Source organism: Lagopus muta, chromosome 11 (genome assembly GCF_023343835.1).
Source record: "Lagopus muta isolate bLagMut1 chromosome 11, bLagMut1 primary, whole genome shotgun sequence".
NCBI lineage: Eukaryota > Metazoa > Chordata > Aves > Galliformes > Phasianidae > Lagopus > Lagopus muta.
The window spans coordinates 2,334,985-2,360,387 of NC_064443.1; the positions used below are offsets into that span (position 1 = coordinate 2,334,985).

The following is a 25,403-nucleotide window of genomic DNA, read 5'->3' on the forward strand; positions in this document are numbered from 1 at the left end:
ACTCCAAAATCTTCAAAAACTCATTTACCTGCAGCTTTGAGCCACAATAAGTTTATTTGGAAATTAACTTCATCTCAGTTGCTGACATTGCAGGTGAGAGAAGCATATTTTCTAGTCTGCAAAATCTGTCAGCTTGAAAAGAAAATGTGCTGTCCGGGGAGCTGGGGGAGTCAGCCCCCATGGAGGCGTCCCAGCACCGTGGGGATGTGGCTCTGAGGGCCGTGGGCAGGTGGGGGGTGGACGGTGGGACCTGGGGATCTTAGAGGTCTTTGCCAACCACTGAGACGCTGTGATTCTGTGAGTCGAGTCATTTATTGTAGCGAGAGGTAATGAGCAGCAAGCAACAAAAAGTCCCGGAAGCACATAAACACTTGACTGGGATACTGATGGCACCGGGCTCCTCACCCTGCGCTGGCTGCAAGAGCCTCCGCCCTGCTGCCTGGGTGCCCTCAGCCCCGGTGAGGTGTGATGGTTCCGCAGGTGTGGCACAGAGCGACCACTGTGACCTGCGGGGTGCGGAACAGAGCCAAGGCTGCGGGGCTCAGGCCGAGCTCAGTGCGACTTGGTGAGGTGAGCAGGGAGGAAGGGGCTGCCTGAGGCTGCCCAGGGAGGAGGGTTCCCCAGCGCTCGGGGCCTGAGCTGAGAACTCAGCCTCGTCCCGCTTCTCCCCTAGGTTGTCACGCGGAGGAGAAAGCCTGGTTTTGCTGGGACAGACACTCTGCGAGTGCTCGCCGTTGATGCACATGATGTCCGAGGGGACTCAGGAGGCCGCCGGCTCGAGTGAGCCAGGTGAGAGCAAAGTATCCCTGCACGCAGGGCAGAGGGGTGCTGGGGGTCTGCCAGCGGCAGACATGGGAGGCGGGGGCACGCAGGACCCCTCTGCTCCTTGGCCAGGGGGGCCGCGGTTGGGCTGTGGCCGCCTGCTGGCAGCACTGGGCCTGCAGTGCCCCTTCCTCTCCACGGCCACCAGCCCTGCCCCTCTGCTGGCACGGCCGGCACACAGCAGCCCCTGCGAGAGCCCCCAGCGCACCTGGCCTTGCAAGCTGCTCACTGCTGTTCCTCTCTCCTCTCCAGCATGCGTGCTCTGTGGCCGAGTGGATCAGGACTCGAGCATATATGGGCACAAACATGAGAAAAACGGGTTCTACTTCCATACTTTTTGTGTGGTGAGTTCCCTCATGGCTCCTGCCTCCTCCCTCCAACCAGTGATTCCCTCCTTCCTGCCCTAACAAGAGCCTGCTCTTTCTTCTTCTACAGATATTCTCCACTGGTCTTTGTAAACCAGGAAACAACAGCAGAAATGCATGCCATTTCGAAGAAGAGCTGATACGCACAATCAGGCGGGGAGAGCAGACGGTGAGCACCGCACCGGAACAGGGAGCTTGGTGCCAGCGGAGGCATGGCTGAGCTTTGCCTGGTCCAAAGAAAGCAATCCCAGCCCTTCCAAGCAGCCCCAAGAGAAATCCCTGCTCTTGCAGACCAGCCCTGTTCAGCAGGCAGCTCTGCAGAGTGCCACCCAGCCCTGCCCCCATCCCGTGCCCTGCACAGAGGTGCGGGGCCCGCTGCGTAGGCCCTGAGCCTGCAGCTGATGGGAAATGCTCTGCTCTTTACAGCTCTGCTTCGTCTGTGGCCAGCGCGGGGCCACCATCACCTGCGCAGAGCCGGACTGCGACCGCAGCTTCCATCTCTCCTGCACCTCAGAGGGCGAATGCGTCACCCAGTTCTGCGACGATTTCAGGTAAGGGCTGCCAGGCATCGCCTGTGAGCCTCCAAGCCCTGCTTCAGCACCAGCCAAAGAAGCGAGGAGCGCGCTGTGACGCCTCCCAGCAGCCTGGCAGAGCCAGAGCCAAGGCCTGGGGCTCCTTCCTGTTCCTCTGCCCTCCTGGCAGCACTTCTCACCTTGCCCGTCCCTCCCATCTTCCCCCAGGTCCTTCTGCTGGGTGCATCGTCCACATCAGGCAGTGGAGGCAGCGCCGGTGCAGGACACGACCTGCATCATTTGCATGGAGTCCATGGAGCACAGCAGATCATACAGCACCATGCTGTGCCCAGCCTGCCGACACGCCTGGTTCCACCGGGCTTGCATCCAGGTAGGAGCCCTCCCATACCCCATGAGCACGGCACGTGCTCAGCAGCACCAGGCCAGGCTCACACTCACCCTGTTCTGTTTCTGCTGCAGGAACAGGCCATGTGCGCAGGAATTTATTGCTTTCATTGCCCCCACTGCCGAGACAGAGACATGTTTCTTCGAGACATGCTCACTATGGGGATCCGAATCCCATTCAGGTTGGTGTCTTTCAGCCAGCTCTTGAGATGTGAGGGCATACAAGCTGGGTCCAGCAGGCCTGGCCCTTGCAGCCATTAACATGGAACCGGGCATTGGGTGGAAGGGGAGGGATGCCATGGATTAGTTTTAGTCCTGGGGCATCACATTCTGTCTCTTCTCTTGCAGAAAACCAACGTGGGAGGACAATTATGACTATGCAACCCTGGGAGTTAGGCATCAGCGCTGTGATGCCAGCGACTGCCATTATCCACATGGCAGGGAACGAGAAGAGGGAGACGGGTGAGTTACCTCAGCAGCCCTCTGGGGCTCGGCGTGGGATCGCAGCCTCACCACGGGCTGGGAGAGCACAAACTGAGCACCAGAGCCGTGCCGGGTGCTCCCTGGCTCAGCTCACTTTGTCCTCATGGCCACAACCCGCTGTTTTCCCCAGGCCCTGGCAGCTGCTCCTCTGCAGCTCCTGCGCTGCACAAGGCACCCATCGACTCTGCTCCAACTTGAGTCACAGCACAACGAGCTGGGAGTGCAACACCTGTGCTGGAGAGGGCATCGGTAAGAGGCAAATGGCCGCGTGCTGCTGGGCTGGGGCCAGGCGAGGCCTTGCTCAAGTCCCTTTGGCCCAGGAGGGATGAGAGCCTGTCCCACCCCGGGGCTGGACATCTGTCCCGCTCACCTTCCTGCCTCCCCTTACAGCCTCCAGCACCAATGCGGACAGCGCTGGCCCCAACACCACCAGCCAGCAGGGACTGGGGCCATCCCAAGGCCCTACAGGACAGGAGAGCAGCAGCTCCAACACCACCAACCAGGCACCATCGGGACCAGATCACAGCTCCCAGGTGCCTGAGCTGCTCTCCGGGCAGACACGGCGGGCCAGGACTCGGAGCCGCTCGCCTCTGGAACATCGGGCTGCAGAGACCAACAGCCAGCCCCAGAGACGCCGCAGGAGCCGGTCCAGGCGGCCAGGGCCAGCCTGGGGGCGAAGCCGCTCCCGGGTTCCACGTCGGGCCCAGAACATCAACCGCCGGCCCCACTGATGTCATAGGAGCGGCCGTGTGCCAGCTCCAATTGCTGTATAAAGTCATCATAGTCCATCAATAAATCTGACAATTCCATCATGCCACTGTCGGTTTGGTTCTTCTCTGCCTTTCCCGAGGTGGGCAGCTGTAGGGGCTGCAACCACGGGCATCTCTTCTCCCCAGCACCCAACCCACTCCTTCCTCCCCCCAGCCCAGTTCAGGCTGAGCTGGGTTCTGGCCCCAACTCCAGCAGGCGCAACGTTTCAATGCACAATGTGGCGGAGGCCAGGCTGGCAGCTGCAGCCCATTCTGGGGGTGTTTCTGTCATGTTGGGGATGTTTCTGCCCAGAACATCAACCGTCGGCCCCACTGATGCCATAGGAGCAGCCGTGTGCAACCCCAAATGCTGACAGCAATCCTTAGAGTCCATCACAATAAAACTGAGAGATCTCACACACCAGGGAGCTGGGTCGACCACTGGACCTGACAGCTTATTGGTCTTTTCCAACCTTAATGATTCTGCGCATATAAAAACACTTGTGACATTGCCTGAGTGCAATAAGCAAAACTGATGGCAAAAAGCACTTTCTGATAGATACTTCAGAATGTTTCAGCTGTCCCTGTATATGAGTTAATAAACTTTTTTGTTGTTGTTACTATATATGCTCATAAATATATTATTGGTAAATATATATTGGTAAAAATAAATGGGAGTGTCAAAAGAAGTCGGCAGTGGAAAGGCCAGAGGTGCTCCAGGTACTGCCGCACAGACGGCTGGAAGCCTGGCAGGAAGCACCGACCACATACTGTGCTCCTGGGGAGGGCTGAAGCAGACAGCAGGCCACTGCCCACGAGAAGGGCAGAGCTGATAGAGAAAGAAGGCAAAGGGGGTTCCAGAAGCACCGAGTAGCACAGGCAGCGCACGCCGCTCAGTGTCGGCCGGGCGAGTTCCGCCGAGCGCCGTCCCCTGCCATTACGGGAAGGCCCAGCCCATGCAGCACGCATGCGCGCACACCCACCCCGCGCGGCGTAAATAGCACCCGGACTTTTATAGCGGCCGTTCCCGGCAGCCCCCGCGGCCGGGCGCTGCCATTGGTTATCGCGAGGCGGGGACGCGCTCAGGCGCGCGCGCGCCGGGCGGGGCGGGGCCGGCTGAGGAGCGCAGCGCCGCGCCGCGTCGCGCCGGGCCCGGTGAGCGCGCACGCCCCCGCCCCGCCCGTTTCCGTTCGCCGCCGCTCGAGCTCGGGCCTGTGGAGTAGGAAGCGGCGGGAGTCGGAGCCAGCGGAGGCCGCAGGTACCGGGACGGGGTTCTCGGCCGCTCGGGGGCGGCCGCCCGGCTCCCCCCGCCTCGGCGGCGGCGGCTCTCGGGTGGGGCCCGCCCGACCGACGGGAGCCCGCGCGACCGCCGGCGGGCGGGGGCGGCCGAGCTTCTTCTAGCCGGGCCCGGCTCCTCGCCGCCGCGGCAGGCCTCTCCGCCCGCACAAAGCGGAGGCGGTGGGGCGCGGCTCGGCCGCTCGGCAGAGCGCCCCGAAGTTTCCGGGGTCGGTAACGGGGCCTTTCCGGGCGACGGGGGAGGGGAGAGGAGGGCGGGGCGGCCCGGCGGGGCGTCGTGCGGGGGTAGCCGTGCGATGGGGCGCCCTGCAGCGGCCTGCCGGGCCCACCGGTTGTGAGGAGCCGGGCCGGGAGAGGCGCGGGGTCGGGCGGCTCCGCCACGGGGCGCGAGCGGGCGGCGGGGCGGCACCGTGACTGGCAGCCCGCCGTGGTGACGTCACCGCGCGGCGCCGCGAGAGCGCGGGGGGGCGGGGCCGGGCGGGGCGCGCGGGCGGCGAGCGCGGGAGGAGCCGGGGGCGGCCGGGCCCGCGGCCGGGCGGTGGGCTCCGATGTGGGACGGGCGCGGGGGGACTGGCGATGATCGTGCAGCCGCACCCGTGCCGTGGGCTGGCCGCCCCCCGGCTCGGTCTGCCCGCGGCCCCTCCTTGGCCCGGGGCACCTCCAGGGATGGCACCCGCAGCTCTGGGCGGCACCGCCTCGCTGCCCTCTGAGCAAAGAATTTACCCCTAACGTCTCGCCTAGATCTCCCGTCTTGTAGTTTTAAGCTACGGTTCTGTTGTCGTCTTCTTACCATCAAAACATCAGAAATTAGTTTGGTTCCTTCTAACCATTATCTATGACTCCACGTATTATGGGCTGCAATGCCAAGGTCTTTAGTCCTGAATTTCGTTTAGTGGGGGAATATGAACTCTACTGCTCCCTGAGAATCTCGTCCATGGAAGCGCTTTGGGGAAGGCTCTCCCAGTCTGTCTCTGAGGCCTCCTCCTACTCTGCTCATTCCCACCTGGGCCTGCAGCCACGCAGCTCTGTGCTTCTGTTCCAGATGTGCTGAATGCTCCCAGCTCTGGTTTGGACCAAAGCTTTATGTTTAAGGGGGGGGAAAAAAAAAAAAAAAAAAAAAAAAAAAAGCTGCCATTAGCCTGATTTCATTTTAATTAGCTCTCTAGAATGCTTAAAAGCATATCCAGCATAAACGCTTGACATGAATTATTTTTTAATGGGCAATTTGTCTCATTTAACACTACTGGTATGAAATGCTTAGGGCTGAGGAGCTGAGTGCAAGGCTGTCCCCCGGAGCTCCCTGCCCTGGCCCTGTGCCACAGCAACTGCCGGAGGCGGGGAGTTCCCTGAGCAGGAACTGACGGTAAAAACATCCTCTGTGGTCTCAGCTGCCACCAGGATGTAGGGCTGAAGATGGCCCTTCAGATAAGTGAATTCCAAATGGAAACAGTTTGATGGTTTGGAAGGGTTTAGAAATGCCTTTCCTCAGTTTTTTTCACAGTGACTTGTTTGTTTTCACCATTTTCTTATTTCTGTGTCCCTCTGCTCTGCTTTACCCTGTTTCTATGTGTTCTTCTGCCCCGATTGCTGCATCGGGTTTGTGTGTGAAGAAGAGAAGGACCTGGGGGTGTTGGTTGATGCTCGGCTGAACATGAGCCGACAGTGTGCTCAGGTGGCCAAGAGGGCCAACGGCATCCTGGCCTGCATTAGAAATGGTGTGGCCAGCAGAAGCAGGGAGGTGATCATCCCCCTGTACTCAGCACTGGTGAGGCCGCATCTCGAGTATTGTGTTCAGTTTTGGGCCCCTCACAACAGGAAAGATGTTGAGATCCTGGAGCGTGTTCAGAGAAGGGCAACAAAACTGGTGAGGGGTCTGGAGCACAAACCTTATGAGGAGCGGCTGAGGGAGCTGGGATTGTTTAGTGTGGAGAAGAGGAGGCTCAGGGGAGACCTCATTGCACTGTACAACCTCCTGAGGGGAGGTTGTGGTGAAGAGGGATTTGGCCTCTTCTCCCAGGCAACGAGCAGGACACGGGGCAGTGGCCGCAAGTTACATCAGAGGAGGTTCAGGTTGGACATAAGGAAGAACTTCTCTCAGAGAGTAGTCAGGCACTGGAATGGCTGCCCAGGGAGGTGGTGGAGTCGCCTTCCCTGGCAGTGTTCAAGACGCGTCTGGATGATGTGCTGTGTGATATGGTTTAGTACTAGTGGTGGCAATGGTGATGAGGAGATGGTTGGACTGGATGATCTTATAGGTCGTTTCCAACCTTGTGATTCTTGTGATTCTTGTGATTACCACCGTCACATCCTCCTGTTCTGTGCTGGCTGCGGTGCTGCATTCCCCAACCAAACACTGCCTAACCTTTGCTACTGAAGCCTGGAACAGCTCGTGTGTTACTCACCAAGAAATGCTGGTGAAGGGCTGCTTTCAGGCCATGGGTGCTGTTACCCTGGCTTACTGCTCGGCAGCAGTGCCAGGTGTCCGGGTGCTTCTGACCTTGCTGAGATCTGTTCTCTGCCTGTTCTGAGCTGCATGGGGCGGATTCTGAGTGCAGGGGAAGTGGTAGAGCAGCTCACATCTGCCTGTCCTCTCTCTCTTCCATCCTTTTCCTGTCTCTGTGTTTTTACTTAAGAAGGATACTAAGAGGTGGTGAAATAACCAAGATATTCTTAGAGCAACTTCTCCTTAAGGTGTTTGAATCATGTAAAAAACATTGGAGCAGGATTTGCTTTTCTCTGACCAGCCGTAGGTATGGTCTGTAGGGAGGAGCAGACGGTGTCACTGTATACAGCTGGGCTGTGCTCCCACGACAAATGCAGGTTTCTCTTTCCTCTAGCTCTAGTGCTTAGGTTTTGTTGTTTATTTTTTGCTGCTGTTGATCACAAACTGCCTGTGGTCTCCTTGCTCAGTAAGGCAGCAGTGCTTTGCAGCCCTCTGTCTCAGCTGGAGCTGTCAGTGTGGAGTGGGTCCTCCTAAGCTTTGTAGAAAGCGATTCCTCCTCCTCACCTTCACTGCTTTTAGGAAGGCAGAGAATTTTATGGCCTTTGCTTGTGGCAGGGATTTGTGTGGCAGCGGTTTGAACACTTGCATTCTTGCTGAAGTTCCATCTGATGCGTGTTTTACACCTGAAGGCTCTTTGCTTTTCACCTATCTGCCCTGTCAAAGGTGTGTGAGATGAGAGAGCTCTGACAGAAGGATCTTGGTGCTGACGAAGTGCCTTGGCTCAGCCCAAAAGCTATTGGGAAAGCCTGGCTTCCATGTACACCACAGCAGAGCTCGGCTTCTGCACTCTAAATCGAACGTGTTGCTGGGAAGGTTTTGAATTATACTGTGGAACGTTGACAGAGGAGAATGAGCGTGCAGTTTGGGATAAGGTAACTGTTAGGGATGCAGTTCAAGTCATGAAGTTGACCAGAGAAGTGAATGAGGATGTGAGCTCTCACCTTCAAGTCCACTGAAAAGCACGAGGACCGGCCAGAAAAGCCTTCAGCAGCATTATGCTGATAGCAAAAGAATACCTTGTTTTCCAAGCCCATCGGAAGCAAGAAGCTTGCTGGAGCCAGGAGGGTGGGTAGGTGATAGAAATATTTGATGCTAAAGCCATCAGAAGAAAATGAATGGATTTACAAGCGTCCTTTTTGCTTACAGTGGAGTCCAAAGAGGCTCCTCCACCAGAACAGTGCTCGCTGGAAGATCTCTCCCTGCTTGAAGCACTGTCAGCAAAGAGGTTCTTTTAGAGAAGAGAGATAAAAATCGTTACAGAGTGCCAGGGCTGGATGGTATGTGCCCAAGGGTTTCCAAAGGAACCTGGGAATCCAGCAGCTGCATTGGTGGCTGTGCTGTGTGACTTCTTGCTTAATGCCACAAAGGCAGAGAAACTGAAGATGGCTTGCATGGCATCAGTTCTTAAAAATAGTTCAGTAGGAGGTCACAGAGTTCAATGCCTTTTTTTTAATTCAATGGAAAGAGATTGGTCACTTACAGTGGGTGAAATTGGTGTGGCTTTTGCAAAGGAAATGTGTGAGTGTACCCAAGTGTTTGAATGCCCTGCAAGCACCCAGAGGGGAGGTGTGGGGATCTGCTCAGTGCAACCAAAGGATCTGGTGAGGTCTGAAGGTGGGGTGGATGTTGAGTAGTCTGGGAAGGAAAGACAAAAAGTGAGGAGGAGGAACTGCAGCCCAGGACTTTGGATACTAAATGAAAGGAGGAAAAGCATCAAATGCATTTCGCTCCAGGTAAGTGCAAATCAGGAGGGAGAAATAATCGTAATTTGGTGGGGTGAGAGTTAATTATTGCCACTTATGAGGAAGAGTTTGTCATCGTTCAGTGGAAATAGAGTTTAATGTTTGGTAGTGATTGATTGAGGAGCAATGGGAAGAGGAGTCAGTAAGAAAACAGGATGGCATCGTGCCTCTCAGATCACAGCCCACTGTTGTCCTGAATGCTGTGCATGAAGAGGGGCTTGGGGGTGCAGAATGCCAAGGGAAGCAGATGAGAGGCTGATGAAGGCGACTGGAGATAATAAGGCAGGGGGTGCCTAGAGGCTGAACCCCCCAGCTCAGCCCCACAAGGTGCTCTGAGTGGCTTTTTTTTTCTTTTCTTTGGAGCTTCAGGACCTTGCAAGTGAAATGATAGAAGAAAGCACTGTCAGGCGTGCTGCTGAGCACAAAGATTGCGAAGCAAGGAATGCCCAAGCTGGAAACTGGGAAAATAAACTTGTAGCTGAGCATTTCCTTCTCCTGCCCTTGGTAATCTTAAGTGCCTGTGGAGCTGGTGGGCACCTGGGGGAGGGATACTGAGCAGAAAGCTGGCCTAAATGCTGAGCGTCCCACAGGTCGCACGCATGATTGGAAATCCACAGATCTACTATAATTACCTCAATATTAAGCCCTAATCTCATTTTGTGCAGAGTAATCTTGGGACTCGGAATTGCGTAAGAGAAGTGCTCTCATGTGTGCTGATAACAAAGAGAGGGTCAGCGGGGGCAAAGCAGCAGGCGTGCAGAGGGGCGATGGGCTGTGTGCCCTCAGGTTAAATGCTTCCTGCCTCATAGCCCTGCCTTGGGGCAGAGTGTGAGAGTGTCCTGCCATGGACCAGAGAAATGCTGCAGTTAGCTTCTTGCCTGAGTGCTGGAGCAGCATCCATCCCATAGCTGTTGGAAATGAAGGAGAGTGGCACAGTGGGGAGCCTGGCAGGAGCAAAGGGAGCCTGTGGGAGCCCAGAAGGATCTTGCTGGGTTTGGCATTTGGACAACAGGGTGTTTGGATGGAGGGTTCTGCTCGAGCATATTGCAGCTTTAGCTTCTAACTGTTAGCGCTTGAGTTGGCTTAATAAAAAAAAAAAAAGCTTTGGGAACCTCACTTTGTGATGTTTTTCTGTAAGCAAGTGTTGAAATTGATTTAACTGAGTAACCTGGCCTGGAAGGGAAATGAAAGCATCTGTTCTGTTTTGCATTTACAGTGTAATGCAGGAAAGCCGTGCGGATGGGACAGGAGAAAAGTAGAAACTGAAAGCAGAAAGTAGAAAAACAGGCTGGAAGGCACAGAAAGTGCCTCGCTGGGGGAAAAGGGAGCTCGAGGAGGAGCCTAGGCCAGGAGGTGTTAGATCTCACAGATGTCTTCATTACCTCTGTCAGTAGGAAGGATGGAACATCACTGTGTGCTTTGGAGCTGCTGGCTTACACCTCTGCTCTGTGTGTGGCTCAGCTTGAAGCTCTGTCTGGCCTGCGAGTGGGGGGGTTCTGCGTGGATGTGTTTTTCTGGAAAGCTCTTGAACTACTGCAGTGATTTAAGGAGTCTGGAAGAGTGCTAATAATCAGGAGAAGTAGGACAGCCTTAATGATTATAATCCCATCAGAGTAAGGCATCAATCCCAGGTACAATAATGGAACAAGTAACAAAGCGTTCAGAAAAGAATTAAGGCACTGTCACTCATCGAGGACTGAGAAACAATTAGTGCTAATTGTTTCAGTTCTGTTCTTAAGTGCAGGTGTTCTCTTGGCCTTCGATGTGATTGCGCATTGCTTTCAGTAAGAACTGAACTGCTATAAAATCAGTATTCAATGTGGAGGGGCTGTAGAGCCTGTGCCTGTGGGGCACTCAGCTCGTGGGCTGGGGTTCCTGCTGCACCAAGCAGCAGAGGAGGGATTGACAGGCCTGCAAAGGAGGAAGATGCAAATAAAACCTTGCCCCTTGCACAAAGTGCAAGTGCTGCCAGAGCAAGAGCCACAGCTGTGGGTGCTCCTTCGTGCTAAAAGCAGAAAGGGCGAGGGAGGTGGCCTGCTCCTCTGTGCCTGCCTGGGAGTTGGGTGGCGGTGAGAGAGATGAATAGGGATGGTTCTGAGTTGGAAGGAAGTGGCTTTACTCACAGTGTGTCATTAAGCTGTGGGAGCTCCCTCCTCCTGCAGGCTGTGAGCCCAGAGCTGTACGCGGCTTCAGAGGCGTCTGGCCTGGCTGGGGGAGGGTGGGGGTGTGCAGCTGCTCAGGGAGTCCTGCAGGATGCTGTTCCTTCCTCTTCCTCCTCCCTGCCCTTCTGCCAGCTCTGCCTTGCAGCTGCCCACAGTGCAGGGCGGGAGGCAGGCTGGGGTTGCTGCCGTGGCTTTGTTCCTGTAAAGCCCCGGTGAGTGGAGAGCCAGTGGCTAGAAATCCAGAAAGCATATCACGATCAGAAGCAGTTTTCTCTAGGGGTCAGATGCACTGCATGTTGTCACACAGGATTCCTCCTGAAGAGGAAAGCAAGGGCAAAGGCTGCCATCTGATACGAGGAATCCGGTGCTGAGGTGTCACACAAAACCCCCAGCACTGATCTGGTGCTGAGTGCCAACCTGGTGTCCTGGGAAGCTTTGCACTCTCTGCACTGCAGCAACGTGGGCAGCACCAGCAGCATGTAACTGACACACATGGGATGCTCGTGCCTGTAAAGCTCCAGTTTGGCACTTCTGGCTGGCTCTTTCTTGCTCTGTGTAAAATACATCAGTCATTAAGGGTTCACAAAAGCTGCCTCAGAGCTGATACATTTGGGTTCTGATGCACTGAGCTGCCCCTGCTCGCAGTTCTGGGGTTGTGCTGCAGGGCATTGTGGGTTATCAGTTATCAGTGACCTGGGCCTGCTGAGCTTTGTTACCTGGGGTTTAGCACAGCTGCGTGGCTCTGGAAATGGGCGGCTCTGTTTGCAAAGCATTTCCCAAACTAGTAAAACTTGCCAGGCTTGAGCATGGCTAGCAGTCAGAACAACCCGTGAGCAGAAAGCCAAACGCTGTGCTTGGATGCCAAGGGTCCAGCACTTAGTCCTGCTGGCAGCTGTGCCAACCTTCTGTGGCATTTTTCGATTGTACTTCAGTCAGGTAATAGAAAATTTCCATTAAGGACTGCATATGACGTGCCGCAGCAGTAGCGTGCCCCGTGCTTTGCCAGCTCTGGGACTGTTTGAGTGCTACATTTCATATATAAGCCTCCAAAAAAACCCCCATCTTTTCTTACCACCTGCTCCTGTGGCGCACGGTAGTTAGAAATAGAACTATTTTGCAGTGCTGTCAAACAAAGCTGCCTCATGTTCTCCATGCTCCCTAAAGAATATGGTTATTTCCCAAAAGCCTCAATAGCAACACATGGAATGTCTGATGTGAGAATGAACATCCACAGGCCAGTTTGCACACAATCAAGCAGCTGTTTATTATTGAAACAAGCTGTGTTGACCATCACCTTGTAGCATTCATGTTTTCAGTGCTTGCATCCTGGTGCCCTGTGGCCGAGGCATCCTCGTAGCCCGCTGTGCTCCGTGCTGTTCGTGGTATCACACAGGTGTGATCTCTCTGAGCGCAGAGCTGGTCAGTCTTTGCTTTCAGTGCAGTGTAGATGAGCCCTGTCCTGGGTGCCTTTGGCAATAATGGCAATAATGAAGTGCTGGCAGTGTGTTTTGGTGTATGTTATTCTTAGGGTTAAATCTAACTCCTCTGTGTGACTGAATCGGTCTCTTTCCTCCCTTCCTTTCATTGCAGTCCCAAGGCCGATTGCAAACCTGTTTTGCAGCTTCTGTAAGAGGTGAATTGGGGTCACAGTTTCCTTTACTTCACAGGCATGGCTGGCTGAGCGTGGGGCCCATCCTGTGTGAGCTCCGCATGCGGAGAGGAGCTGACGAAGGCAGAGTGAACTGCAGTTCATCTGCAGCGTTTGTAGTGTTTGCTTAGACGTACTTTCATTAATGTGAAGATGTGGTGGGGGAAAGAAACCTTCAAGATGCGCAGTCAGTGATGTTTTTCCATGGGAGATGGAAGGAGAAGAAGGCTGGGATGCTTTGTCTTGCTGGCAGATCTGTGGGACTTGGGCTGGACTGGAAGAAGGGGGACTGGGCAGTTAGAGCTTTTGCCATCCTCCTCTTCCTTGTGATGATGATCTCGGTACCATTCCCTCACCCAAATGCTCCATACTTAGCCCCAGTCCCTTCACAGTCTGCATGCAGCTGCCCCACGAGCAGACTTGCTCTGCTTTCCATTCCAAACTGCTCTGAGACTTGGGTCATTCTCATTTTGTATGCCAGAAGGCAGCGGTGGGAGCAGCCTGCTCATCCCTCCCTGCTCTCCTCTCCAGAACCACTGCAGAAGCTCCTCCCCCTCTGTCCTCACAGAAGGGAATATTTTAGAACAGAACACAGGGCCTGGCAGGGTTCTGCCCCACCTCAGCAGGGTTGGCTGGGTGTAGGGGGACACAGAGAGTGCTGGACATCGGTCTGCCTGGTGCTCAGCGTGCGGGAGGCAGCAGCAGGGCTGCCGGCAAGATGCCGAAACTCTGCAACGCCTTGTGCTGGAGGGCTTTAGTAAGACCAGGTGGGAAAGAATCTAAAGTGTGTTTCTGCTCCCAGTGGCAGAAATGTCCTGAGTGGGGCTGCTGGGCTGCTCCTGTGGTTTTGTGTATTTTTTTTATCAAAGCAGCGATCCGTTTGGGCAAAACCTTGGGTCTGCCTGCGTGGCATAGCAGTAACATAAAGTTGGTAGTGGCCAACAGGTCAGCGACACGAAGCATAGCGAGGATACCCATGTGGTGGGAAAGGGCTTTAATGCCCCTTTCTTACTTTCTCTGGGGGGGAGATGCAGAGCTGGAGAGGCACACCTGGGCTGTGGGGCACGGCCGTATCCACCTTTGGAGCGTGCCCGTGGGCTCCCTTCTGAGTGTGACTTTGGGGTCTGCAGGATGGGGTGCACTGCCAGCATTCCCCTGGGAAAATAATGTACGTGCTGAGCTAAAGGGGGAGGTTCTGTTGCATTAAATAATAATGCTTTGGGGGAGTGGGTGGCAGAATATATTTAAAACACAGAAAAAAAAATTACTTTCCCCATCTTTTCATTCTTTGGGAGTGTTCAGTAGGTTCTTGTAACAAGCAGGGCTTTATGCTGCGCGAGTGCTGCACTTGGAAATAGCTTCGTGTAACAAGGGTATTAGTGTGGCAGCTGAGCAAACAGGAGCTCCTTGTGCTGTCAGCTCTGTGCCGAGCGAGGAGCTGCAGCTCCTGTGGTACCTGGGGAAGGCGCTGCCTGGGAGGGTGTCATAATTTGGAATTTCTTCCATTTGAATTTCTTCTCTCACCTGACTGGAGCTGCACGCTGGCTGCACTGCAGCAAATGCAGCGTGTGCGTAGCCTAGGTGCTGCCCGTCTTACAGCAAAGCTCTTCTTGCTTTCTGCAGCGAATGGGTGTATATCCAGGCCTCAGAATACCTGGTTAAGAAAGCAGAGCGTGCCAAAATGCAGAAGGCCTCAAATGCCGCGTGTGCTGTTAGCGTTGTCCTGTGATACAGATTGCTAAGATGTGGTCCTGCTGCAAGCAGTCAGATTCCTTCTCATTTGTGCCACCCAGATGTTGTTCTCAGTGTTTGCCAGCTCTGACGATCCCTTCTAGCTGCCATGGAGAGCAGGGTGCTGTTGCCATGGCCATATATGTGCTGTCCAGCAAAGAACAAAACCGGTTGGATTTTTTTGGGACTTGCAGCGTCATCGCTGTGAACACAAATTGTGCTGCAAAGGCAGCAGCAGTGCTCCTTCCCTGAACGTCTGTGTGTTGGTTCATGTCAGTGAAGCACTGGGTGAACTCTTTGGTCCCCCACATTCTGGTGAGTGTGTGCAGAGCAGAGCCATAGGGAAGCATGGGAAGCGTGATATCCAAAGAAGTGTTGGATGAGCTGGGATGGGTTTGCCTGCAGAGAAGCCTGAGGAAGGGTACGCACTGGAGAAAGGGAATAAGCTGTTGTCCTGCACCCATGTCAAGTAGGATAAGAGGTAATGGGCTTACATTACATAAGGAAGGCTGAGGGCAGCCTGCAGGGGAAGTATGCTCAGGGGGAGCAGAGTGCAGAGGCAGGTTGCTCCAGGGGTCCGTAGGGCTCAGCATTGTGGTTCTGAAGGGTGATGGAGAAACCTGGCAGGGGACAGGCCTTATGCAGTTGATTGTGACTTGGTGCAGAGGACAGATGATCTCCAGTTCTGTAAAATCAAATATTACCGTTGCTAGAAATATTCAAAACCATCTAAAGCCACTGAAAGAGAACCCGTTTAAGGCATGTATCATTTTAAACCTTCCACAAATGTAAAAATAACCCTAAAGCCCTAAGGTAAATAACACAAATGCATGCATGTGTGTTAATTCATAAGGTGAATGTAGCCCATTTTAGAGAGAGATTTGGATTACAGCAGTTGTCTGATGTAGCCGTGCTCCAGGAGTCCCCAAGCCCTTGCTGACTGATGGCTGAGGGGTCCTTCCCTACTGGCACCCCCAGCAGAAGCCCAGAACCTCTAGCAACCACTGCTACCATGAAGTAGTGCTGAAGATTGCCTTTAGGTGGTTAGTTTTATCTTTTCATTTGCTTAATTTCCAAGGGAGAGAGAAGAGGTGGAAAGGAGGAAATGTTTTGGCTGTATTCTTCTCTCTGCTTCCTCAAGCCTTTCTCCCCTCGCCAGCAGCACCAGTCATCCCTGTGAGCTTTGTACTGGGCTCGTCATAGTACAAATTTCCTCTGGGAGTGTGCAGTTGGTCATAAAATGGCTATAATGGCAGCGTGCCTGTTGGCTGCATGGCTGGGAAGCTTTGTGGGGTGTCTCAGGGTGCCCTCCAAAGTGCCCTCACTGCAGAAGGAAGTCAGCGTGGTTCTGTCCTGTTCCGTATATGTATATATAGTGTTCCAAGGACTTTCAGTCTCAGAGTACTTTCTGATGAGGGATTTTCTAATTCAGGTGTGGTTCCTGCATTCTTGAACCTGTGCAGGAAGCTTCTTCCACAAACCTGCCCAGTCTCCTTTAGGGCTGCATGCATTTCTTGTGCCCACATCATCCCCTTGCTGGAGTCGCCCAGGTCCCTGTTGCCCTCTGGTGGGCTTGGACTCTATTCTGCTGCCTTTGTGTCACTCCCTCATAGTCATTTGTGGGAAGTGATGACAAGCAGTCAGTGTCTATCCACGCTGGCCACTCCTGACTCTGTAGATGTTTGCCAACTCTGACATGGTCATCTCGTTCAGCCCCACCCTGACCAGCTTTTGTTAAACCTCTTCCAGCTTTCCTCCCATTCATGATGCTACTTTGTCCTTCTGTTGCTTTCCTAGCAGTTTCTGCCATTTCCTTTTGTTCTTTTGACTGCTACTGAGGGGACACTTCCAGGAGGAAGCAGCAGGGATCCCAGCAGCCCGCAAGGAGCTACTGGCCGTGCCGTCCAGGAGTGAGCTGTGTGCTTCCCAGCCCTGTGCAGCGTGCTGCCTGTAACTGGAGGAGCAGGCTGAGACCTGGAGGTCCTTGTGTGAGCACTGTGACGTGGCAGACGGGCGCTCCCCAGCCCCAGTGACTCACCAAGCCTTCTGGCACTGGGTCGCTGGGACAGCTCAGCCTGGGAGAGTGTCAGTGCCCTCAGACCGGAGCGCTGCTGGCTGGATTGTCTAAAACACACTTGTCAGGATGTGCTCACTTGGTTTCGGTGCAGTTCCGTGTCTCAAACTCCAGGTCAGGCGAGGCGGTGCTACAACATGCTGATTTCCATTCCCTTCCATGCCCGGTGCCTCAGCAGCACGATGATTTTCTTAAAAAGATGGAGATCTTTTTCCAGATGTGTCTCTGCACAGAGCAGAAAGACTCGATTCAGAAGTTGTTATTGATTGGAAATAATTAGTAACGATTGCTAATTATTAGCATCTCAATTAAAAGCTGCGGCGGAAGGATTAATAAGCTGTCCTCTTGTGTTTCAGCTATGGCAGCCATTCGAAAAAAGCTGGTTATAGTGGGTGACGGTGCCTGTGGGAAGACCTGCCTGCTGATTGTGTTTAGCAAAGACCAGTTCCCTGAAGTCTATGTTCCCACCGTCTTCGAAAATTATGTAGCAGATATTGAAGTGGATGGAAAGCAGGTATGTATATGTGCTTACAGTAATCAAAATGAACGTGCATTTATTCAGAACACTGTAGAGATCAGCGTGCTTCTTTAATAAGTGGGCAGTCCAGGTGCTTTTAGTACCCACTTTGTCAATTTATTTTTAAACACATCGTGTTTGCATGCAGTAAAAATACTGCCCTGCTCATATCCAGTGTCTGTTTACAGCATATTTCTTGTTACAATGTATTTCTAACCCCCTACAATTTGAGATGGTGAAAAACAAGCAGTTCTGGCAGGTGAATGCTGTGTGCTGAAGCAAAGATGTGCTGAGAACAGGGGGCCGCTGCCCATTGGGGCTGCAAAGGGGCAGCCCTGCCTTGATGGGGTCCTGCAGCTGTGAGGACAAAGTTCCTGGAGCAGTATTTTTTCCTACCCGCTCCTGGCAATGTGCAGAATCCTCTTTGGAACAGATGACTGGCAGACTTCAAAGGGATTTCATTTTTGTAGTGTTCATCAGCATCTGTCCTACTGGCCTGCAGGAATGCAGATCTTAGCAGCCGGGCGTGCTCACCAAGCTTCAATTTTAGTCCTTCTTTTGTGAATGCATTGCTCATACACTTCATTTTCAGTACTTCGAAGAGCAGTTTTGAATTAATGGGACTCAGAGGTCACACAGTTTGCCAAACAAACCCCCAAAACCCTGCTCCAGGAACCAGCCTTCAGAAGCCTGCAATCTGAAAGCCGAGTACGCTGCGTTCTGTGTTCGTGTCCCACTAAGTGGCCTGAGCTGTGTAAAACGGGCACTTTGCAGCGTACTCTGGAGCCTTGTACCTCAAAAGGCCAACTGCTTTCAGAATTTTGGCAAGCATGACGTGTGTCTGTTTATTATCACACAGTTGACCTTCCTGGTCTTCTGTGGCAGGCTGTGGTGCTGAGCTCCCCTGTGCCACAGTCCTTTCACTGTAGGTTCAGGCACGGTCAGAATACCTTCCTGTCACTTGTAGTTCAGGTGCAGTGATGTGCAATGGAACTGCTTAGTTTCAGTTCTCATTTGGGCCAAGATCACAGCCAGTTATGGGTGTTCTGTTGCGTTTGATTTCCTGCTGTCAGAGGTATGGATTAATTGTGGTTGTAGTCATTACACTTCATGCTATCTGAGTCTGAAAAGAGCTCTCATATGATGTGGATAGAATAGAAAAGAAATCCTTTTAGGCTAGTGCAAAGACACATTTCCCTCCACAGTTACAACTTCTCAGCTGCTTTATCATATCTGAGATACGAGATCTTAAATTGTTGTTTCAAATACATCTGGCGTTCATTACCACCCAGTCACACAGCCTCATTCCCTCCTGCCTGAATCCCTGCATCTCTCAATGGGTGGGCCAGAGAGCTGTGCCATTCCAGCGGTGTGCAGCTCTGTGCCACCAGCACTTGGTACAAGTGGCACGAGCAGCTCGAGCGGTGCCTTTTCTGCTGTGGAAATGTCCGTGCCTGTTTGATAAGCAGATGATGTTTTATCCAAGCACTTTGTATTCTGAAAACCTGGTTACAAAAGCCTGCAGTGGAGCAGTGCTTCAGGCTGCGCCGTCTCAGGGATGCACGCCTGCTGTCCTCTTAGAAAAGCATTCCCCGAAATGCACAGTGCCACATGGAAACAGAACGGTGATGCTGTGGGATGTGTTTGTTGAGACAGAGCAAAGGAGCTGATGTGAGCATCATGTGAGGGAACCTGCAGCAGATACCTCTGTAAAAAGCATGAGTGCCACCAAGCTCACATTAGCAGCTGTGAATGCAGAGATTGCCCTGAGGAGTCATTCTGCTGTAGTTATGTCATGGTGTTCTGTGTGTCTGCAGATAAGGCATTGCATCTTTACAGCGTTACCAGACGTTTGCATTGCCTGTTCAAGCTCACATTTGAGTTCTGGTTCTGTCTGTCTCTATCTGAGCTGCTGTGGAGTTTTTTTCTGAAGGAGTCTAAAGGAGAAGAGTAAAATAGAAGTGTAAATACAAAGAACCTTACTCAGAACTGAATAAAATTGCTCACAAGAAGCTGTGTGCACAAACCAGCTGTGTGCCAAAGCAAATGGCAAGCTTGCATTTCTGCTCAGATGGAGTTGTAAGAATTTGTGCACAAATAAGTATTAGCTTGACATTTCGCTGTCACTACGGGTTCCAGCTGTAAACCAGTTGAAAATATGCATAATCCTAAAAAGTTTATACTTAGAGAGTCCTCTTTTGCTGACAGCTGGTATTCCTGGAATGCCTATCGAATGGCTTCTCAGCCCTGTGCAGCTGGGTCCCCTTAATCCCCATCTTGCTTTTCTGCTGGAAGCATTCAAGTGCTTGCAGAGAACTGCTGTGGATGTGAGGGGAGGTCTCACGAGCTGCAGGAAGTCAGTCTGGGGACAGGCAGTTCTGTTGTCAAAGCAGCTCTGTTCTGCTCCTGCGAGGCACTGACTGCAATACGTGGTGCACTGTGCTTGGGTCTCTTGCTTCAGAATCACAGCATCCCTGTCAGGTGGCTGACTGCCCTGCTCTTTGTGCTGCAGGTGGAGCTGGCTCTGTGGGACACAGCAGGACAAGAAGACTACGATCGACTTAGACCGCTTTCTTACCCAGACACCGACGTTATACTTATGTGTTTTTCAATCGATAGTCCTGATAGTTTAGGTAAGCAGGATGGCATCACATGAAAAACTGCTCCTGGGTGTTGCTGTATTCCTTTGGAAATCATCCCTTAAAATGTATTCTCACGTGCTGCGATGAGAGCATTCCCAGCTTCAAAATCTGCCTTTATTGCAATGTATGGTTTTCATAAATTCAGATCTTTAAGGAACCTTGCAGTACGGATTGGCACTTTGATTTATTGTTATTATTTCTCCTTGAAAATGGCAGGTTCTTACGTGCTCAAGATCGCACTATATCCAGGAAAACTGACCAACTCCCTTCCTTTGTAAATGGGAAAAGTTAGCTTTGTGTCATTCCTCCTCCCCCCAACACACCCTTTTTATTCAGGAGAGAGTTTGGTTTGAAGCACTCCCAATTACTAGGTTCTAAACACACAGAGTTCTCTTTTTCTGCGTGGTGGGGAAGAAACCTGACCTGGAGCAGGCTCAGGATGGGGAGGAAAGGCTTTCTCACTGCTGGAAGGGATTGCAGAGGCTGAGGGTTTATGGCCTGCTCTGCTTTCCTGTGAGTGGCACCTGCTTGTGGTGGAGAAGAGAACACAGCTGCTTGATTTAAGATTTCTGAGCTCCAAATGAGACAGGTGTTTATCAGATGGCACCTCTCCTGCACAGAGCCCAGGGCTGAATTGTTTGGTGTTTGATATTTAAGACTGATGCACAGATACGTGTTTGATCTTAAAAAGGCAGTTCTGAGGAGGGGGAGAAGAAGGAAGTAGGGAGGCTCCTATTGCAAGGACTAAGAACAACATCTCTTGAACTTTGATTCCTGTCCCAGTTAAAATGGTAATTGCTGCATCCAGCATAGCCTCCCAACCACATATTTTGTGGTAACATTTTCTTAAACAAGTGATTTTCTGCAGAGATCAGTCACCAGTGGCATTTGTTCACTGGTGCTTATTTGGGAGCTGTCTCACTAGATCTCCCTACTCCTCTGATCCATCCTATGGGCAAACCCTTCCTCCCTGAGTTGCCTCAGGAAGAAACAAGGAGACAGAAAGCAGGTGTGAAACACTGCTAGTGGGATAATGCCTGGTGGTTGTTCTGATTTCTTGCCTTGCCTTACAAATGAGTGGCACAGTGTTTGTTTCTGTGCATCTGTAGTCCATGGAGTTCAGGTGGTGGTTTGGTGTTGGGGTTGGGTGTTGTAAAAAGCTATGCTGCAGGGTCGTGCCTGTCTTTAGCTTCTGGAGATAAAGGCAGTGCATCTCTCGAAGCCAAACATTCCATAACTCTTCACATCAGAATTCTGATTTCTCTTCTTTGAAATCTTGTGCTAACCCTTGTCAAGTGGTTACTGAGACGTAGAGAAACCAAAATTTTGGGTGTCCATCAGCTTGTCTTTTTGATATCAGCAGAATAGGTCTATTTGCACCTGGTGTGGAAAGTAGAATAAGGGCATCAGTGTGTTTTAGCTCGTTACTACAAGTCAGCAGGCAGAAGCCTTAAAAGAAAACCAGCCCCAGAACTGGGTTTTGGTGTGCTCACACTTGTGGTATTTTTTTAACAGAAAACATCCCAGAGAAGTGGACCCCAGAGGTGAAGCATTTCTGTCCCAACGTGCCTATCATCTTGGTAGGAAACAAGAAGGACCTGAGGAATGACGAGCACACAAGACGAGAGCTGGCCAAAATGAAGCAGGCAGGTTCCTTTGAGAGAGCTTTAACAAGACATGAAGTGGGTAGTGATAGGACAAGGGGAATGGTGTTAAACTGAGATGGGAGGTTTAGGTTGGATATGAGGAGGAAGTTTTTCACCCAGAGGGCGGTGAGGCACTGGAACAGGTTGCCAAGGAGGCTGTGGATGCCCCATCCCTGCAGGCATTCAAGGCCAGGCTGGATGTGGCTCTGGGCAGCCTGGGCTGCTGGTTGGCGACCTGCACACAGCAGGGGGTTGGAACTGGATGAGCACTGTGCTCCTTTGCAGCCCATTCTATGAAAGTGCATCTCAGCTGTCCCAGAGCATCGAGTGGGCATCGGCAGCTTGCTGTGTGTTGCACAGTGAGCAGTTTGTGGTCGGGTTGTAAAAGGAAGTGGCTTCAGCGGCGTGTCTGCCATCAGTGCAGGCGCTGCAGCTCCTTCCTGAGCACGTCGCTTGGTTTTAACTCTCCTTTGTGTTGTTGCAGGAGCCTGTCAAGCCTGAGGAAGGAAGAGATATGGCAAACCGCATCGGTGCATTTGGATACATGGAGTGTTCGGCAAAGACCAAAGACGGTGTGAGGGAGGTTTTTGAAATGGCCACTAGAGCTGCTTTGCAAGCCCGGCGTGGCAAGAAAAAGTCCGGGTGCCTTCTCTTATAAAGTGTGGCCAGAGGAAGATGGCCAAAGCAGCACCCTGCACTTGAGTAATTTTGAAGTGCTGTTTATTAATCTTAGTGTATGATTACTGGCCTTTTTCATTATCTATAATTTACTTAAGAGATTAAAAATCGAGTCATCTTGCTACCAGTATTTAGAAGCCAACCATGATTTTTATAACAATCTGCATCAAATTCATCTGTGCACCCAAGGTTAACCTCAACATTCCTCTAACCAACCTTTTCTGCACTCACAGGATATGCCAGGCGCTAATTGAAGACAATTCTCTATCTTCTTTCTTCTTTCTAGAAAGAGAAAAAGCTGTCAACACAGAGGATTGGTCTGTAACTACTTAATAACTAACGTCCTATTCTAATTGAGTACAACAGTTCATGGCTGTATGTGGAACGAAGCGTGGCTTCAGTGCTATCACATTTAGGAAGGTCTGATTTGCATGGCTGGGTGGTGTGAAAGGTTTGTTTGAAAATGTGATCGCTCTGAAATGACCAAGTCCCGTTCAGCTAAGGAAAAGTGAGGGTTCTGTGGTTTCATGTTAGTTACCTTTTAGTTACTGTGTAATTAGTGCCAGTTTAAATGTATGTTACCAAAAATAAATCTATTTACCCCAGCTTAGATGTAGTATTTTTTGTATAATTGGATTTCCTAATACTGTTACTTGTAACCTCTGCGTTAAGGTGTTCTGGGTTTTTTAAGAAACTGTATTTGAAAATAAAGTCCAATGGAAAGCAGCTGATCCTCTTCCCCTTCATTTGTAAGAGTCTGACCCACCGGAATGATCCAAGTGGTCTGCACAGCCAGGAGGAGTTTTTTCCATGACGTGCCGTAGGGATGAGAAAAGACAGCCTGCTCACACTCAAAGCTTCTGAACTGTTCAGTTGCCTTAAGCTCATTGCTGGACCCAGTTTCAAAACTAAAATTAAAAAAAAAAAAGAAAAAAAAAAAAGGAAACTTTTTGTGTAAGTTTGGTTACCATGTAGTGATCAGACTCCTAACCTGTGAACTTCTTGCTGTTCTGCAGCCAACTAAACTTTCTGTATTTTCATTTTTCCAACAACTAATAGAATAAAGGCAGTTTTCTAAGCTCCCTGTATCCTGGTGTCTGTATTGCTCACTCCGGGCTTTTGGCCCAGCGTCCAACAACCCGAACCAGAAGAATCATTCTCGGTGTGGCTGTGGAACAGCTGCAAATGCTTCTGTGTGTTTTTCCTGGTAAGTGCTGCCCGTGGAGGAGGAATCCTTCACCCTGGCAATGAGATCACAGAATGAGCCGGGTTGGAAGGGACCTCAAAAATCATGAAGCTCCAACCCCCTCATCGCAGGCAGGGCCACCAACCTCTGTATTTAATACCAGACCAGGCAGCACAGGGCCCCATCCAACCCGGCCTTCAACACCTCCAGGGATGGGGCATCCACAGCCTCTCTGGGCAGCCTGAAATTCAGCACCTCACCGCTCTCATAGTAAAGAATTTCCCCCTGACATCCAACCTCAGTCTTCCTTCTTTCAACTTAAAACCGTTTCCCCTTCTCCTGCCGTCATCCACCTTTCCAAGAGTTGATTTCCCTCCTGTTTACAGGCTCCCTTTAGGTACCGAAAGCTGCAATGAGGTCACCCCGCAGCCTTCTCCGGGCTGAGGTGTGCTGCAGCATGCATCTGTGCCCGTGTTGGTGTTTCAGCAGCTGCTGCGGAGCTGAGAGCCCTGCCAGCAGAGCTGGGTTTGGGCCAGTGCCCTGTGGAAGGGAGCACCGAGCTGCACCCAGGCCGAGTCCTGCAAAATACCATTAGTTTTTTGAAGGGGGGGGGCAGGCTGTGCTTCGGACACGCAAAGGCAGTCCTTTGCCCCCGCCCCGGGGTGACACAGCGGCAGAGCAGGAAGTTTCCAGCCGCTGCGCTGCCCGTGGGGATTTCACGGCTGTTGTTGAGCTTACTCGTTGCCGTGCTCTTCCCTTTTTGGGGTGGAGGTTTTTTTCTTCTTCCTTTTTTTTAAAAAGTTGAGCAAAACCGGTTTGCAGCGCGCTGCAGCCGCCGTTACGCAGCCGCTCATCACCCACGGGGTTCTCAGTAAGGGCTGCGCGCCCCTCCAGCTCACGAGCTGCCGCTCTGCCGCCGCGGTCTCCCCGCAAGCGATCCCTTCGTTAACCCACGTCTGATCCCATCCCCCGCCTGCAGAGCCGCCCCTCAGCCGCGGGTGCCGCCCCTGGAGGTGCCCCAGGCCACCGAGGGGCCCTGGGCGGCGGGAGCTGGAGGGCGGGCAGCCCACGGCACGGGCGGGGCTGGAGGTCCTTTCCGACCCAACCGCGCTGCGTTTCTTCGTGCGTGCTGCCGCCCCTCCCGAGCACCGCCCGCACCCCCAGCCCTGCCCCGGCTCTGCCCCAAACAGCGCAGAGAGGCGCGGAAAGGGGCGGGCGGTGCGCGCCTGAACTGAGGCGGGACAGAGCGGTGCGGGGTGGGCGGGTGTTGGTGTGTCCGTCCGTCTGTAGGAAGGAGCGGAGCGGAGCAGAGCAGAGCAGAGCGGAGCGGCCATGGCAGCAACGCGGCTGGCGGGGATCTCGGCGCGGCCGCTGGGCGCGGCTGAGCCGCTGGCGCTGGGCTCGCTGCAGGGCAAAGTGCTGCTGGTGGTCAACGTGGCGTCGCTCTGAGGCACCACCACGCGCGACTTCCTGCAGCTCAACGAGCTGCAGCAGCGCTACGGGCCCCGCGGGCTGCGTGTGCTGGGCTTCCCCTGCAACCAGTTCGGGCACCAGGTATGGAGCGGGGAGCGGGCAGCGGGGAGCGGGAGGGGGCGGCAGCGCGGCCGGGAGCTCACGGGGCCGATCCTCCCCGCAGGAGAATGCCACCAACGAGGAGATCCTGCGCTCGCTGGAGTACGTGCGACCCGGCAACGGCTTCAAACCCAATTTCACCATGTTCGAGAAGTGCGAGGTGAACGGGAAGGGCGCGCACCCGCTGTTCACCTTCCTGAAAGAGGCGCTGCCCTTCCCGCACGACGACCCCACGGCGCTGATGACCAACCCGCAGTACATCATCTGGTCGCCCGTGTGCCGCAACGACGTCTCCTGGAACTTCGAGAAGTTCCTCGTGGGCCCCGACGGCGTTCCCTTCCGCCGCTACAGCCGGCACTTCGAGACCATCAAGCTGCAGGACGACATCGAGCTGCTGCTCCAGAAGGTCCCCAAGGAGGCTCTGCAATAAAGGAAAGCCTGCACCTGTGTTGTACCGAGGGCCACTGCTCTGGCTGAACCCCCAATGTCCGTGCAAGCTTTGCTCGTGACGGTGCATCTTCCAAACCCTCGAAGTGCACCCGATGTTTTCAAAGCTGCGTGTGAAATGTTTGGGGCAACTCAGCCTGGGGAGCAGCACATGAGTGTGGGTAATGGTGTGGGGTTCTCTGAATAAAGAAAAAGTCTGCTTTAAGGCTACGGCGTGGTGAAT

General features: G+C 53.0%; 3 protein-coding genes across 3 annotated transcripts; all 3 read left to right on the forward strand.

Annotated features, from left to right (window-relative positions):
* The first annotated feature begins 329 nt into the window (after nucleotides 1-329).
* On the forward strand, nucleotides 330-3,318 carry LOC125698914 (PHD finger protein 7-like). The gene is given in 9 exon segments (XM_048957838.1): nucleotides 330-789; nucleotides 1,075-1,166; nucleotides 1,258-1,356; nucleotides 1,614-1,738; nucleotides 1,928-2,160; nucleotides 2,163-2,286; nucleotides 2,453-2,566; nucleotides 2,718-2,836; nucleotides 2,978-3,318. Coding segments are annotated over 9 exon segments (1,299 nt in total). The 5' UTR covers nucleotides 330-737.
* A 1,127-nt stretch (nucleotides 3,319-4,445) lies between these two features.
* RHOA (ras homolog family member A) lies at nucleotides 4,446-23,063 on the forward strand. The gene is made up of 5 exons (XM_048958034.1): nucleotides 4,446-4,594; nucleotides 16,849-17,006; nucleotides 19,522-19,642; nucleotides 21,167-21,297; nucleotides 21,782-23,063. Exons 2-5 carry the CDS (start codon nucleotides 16,851-16,853, stop codon nucleotides 21,953-21,955), a joined length of 582 nt encoding a protein of 193 aa, XP_048813991.1. The 5' UTR covers nucleotides 4,446-4,594; nucleotides 16,849-16,850; the 3' UTR covers nucleotides 21,956-23,063.
* Nucleotides 23,064-24,306: 1,243 nt separating this feature from the next.
* GPX1 (glutathione peroxidase 1) lies at nucleotides 24,307-25,385 on the forward strand. Its single transcript, XM_048958033.1, has 2 exons — nucleotides 24,307-24,715; nucleotides 24,798-25,385. Exons 1-2 carry the CDS (start codon nucleotides 24,494-24,496, stop codon nucleotides 25,161-25,163), a joined length of 588 nt encoding a protein of 195 aa, XP_048813990.1. The 5' UTR covers nucleotides 24,307-24,493; the 3' UTR covers nucleotides 25,164-25,385.
* The last annotated feature ends 18 nt before the right edge of the window (nucleotides 25,386-25,403 follow it).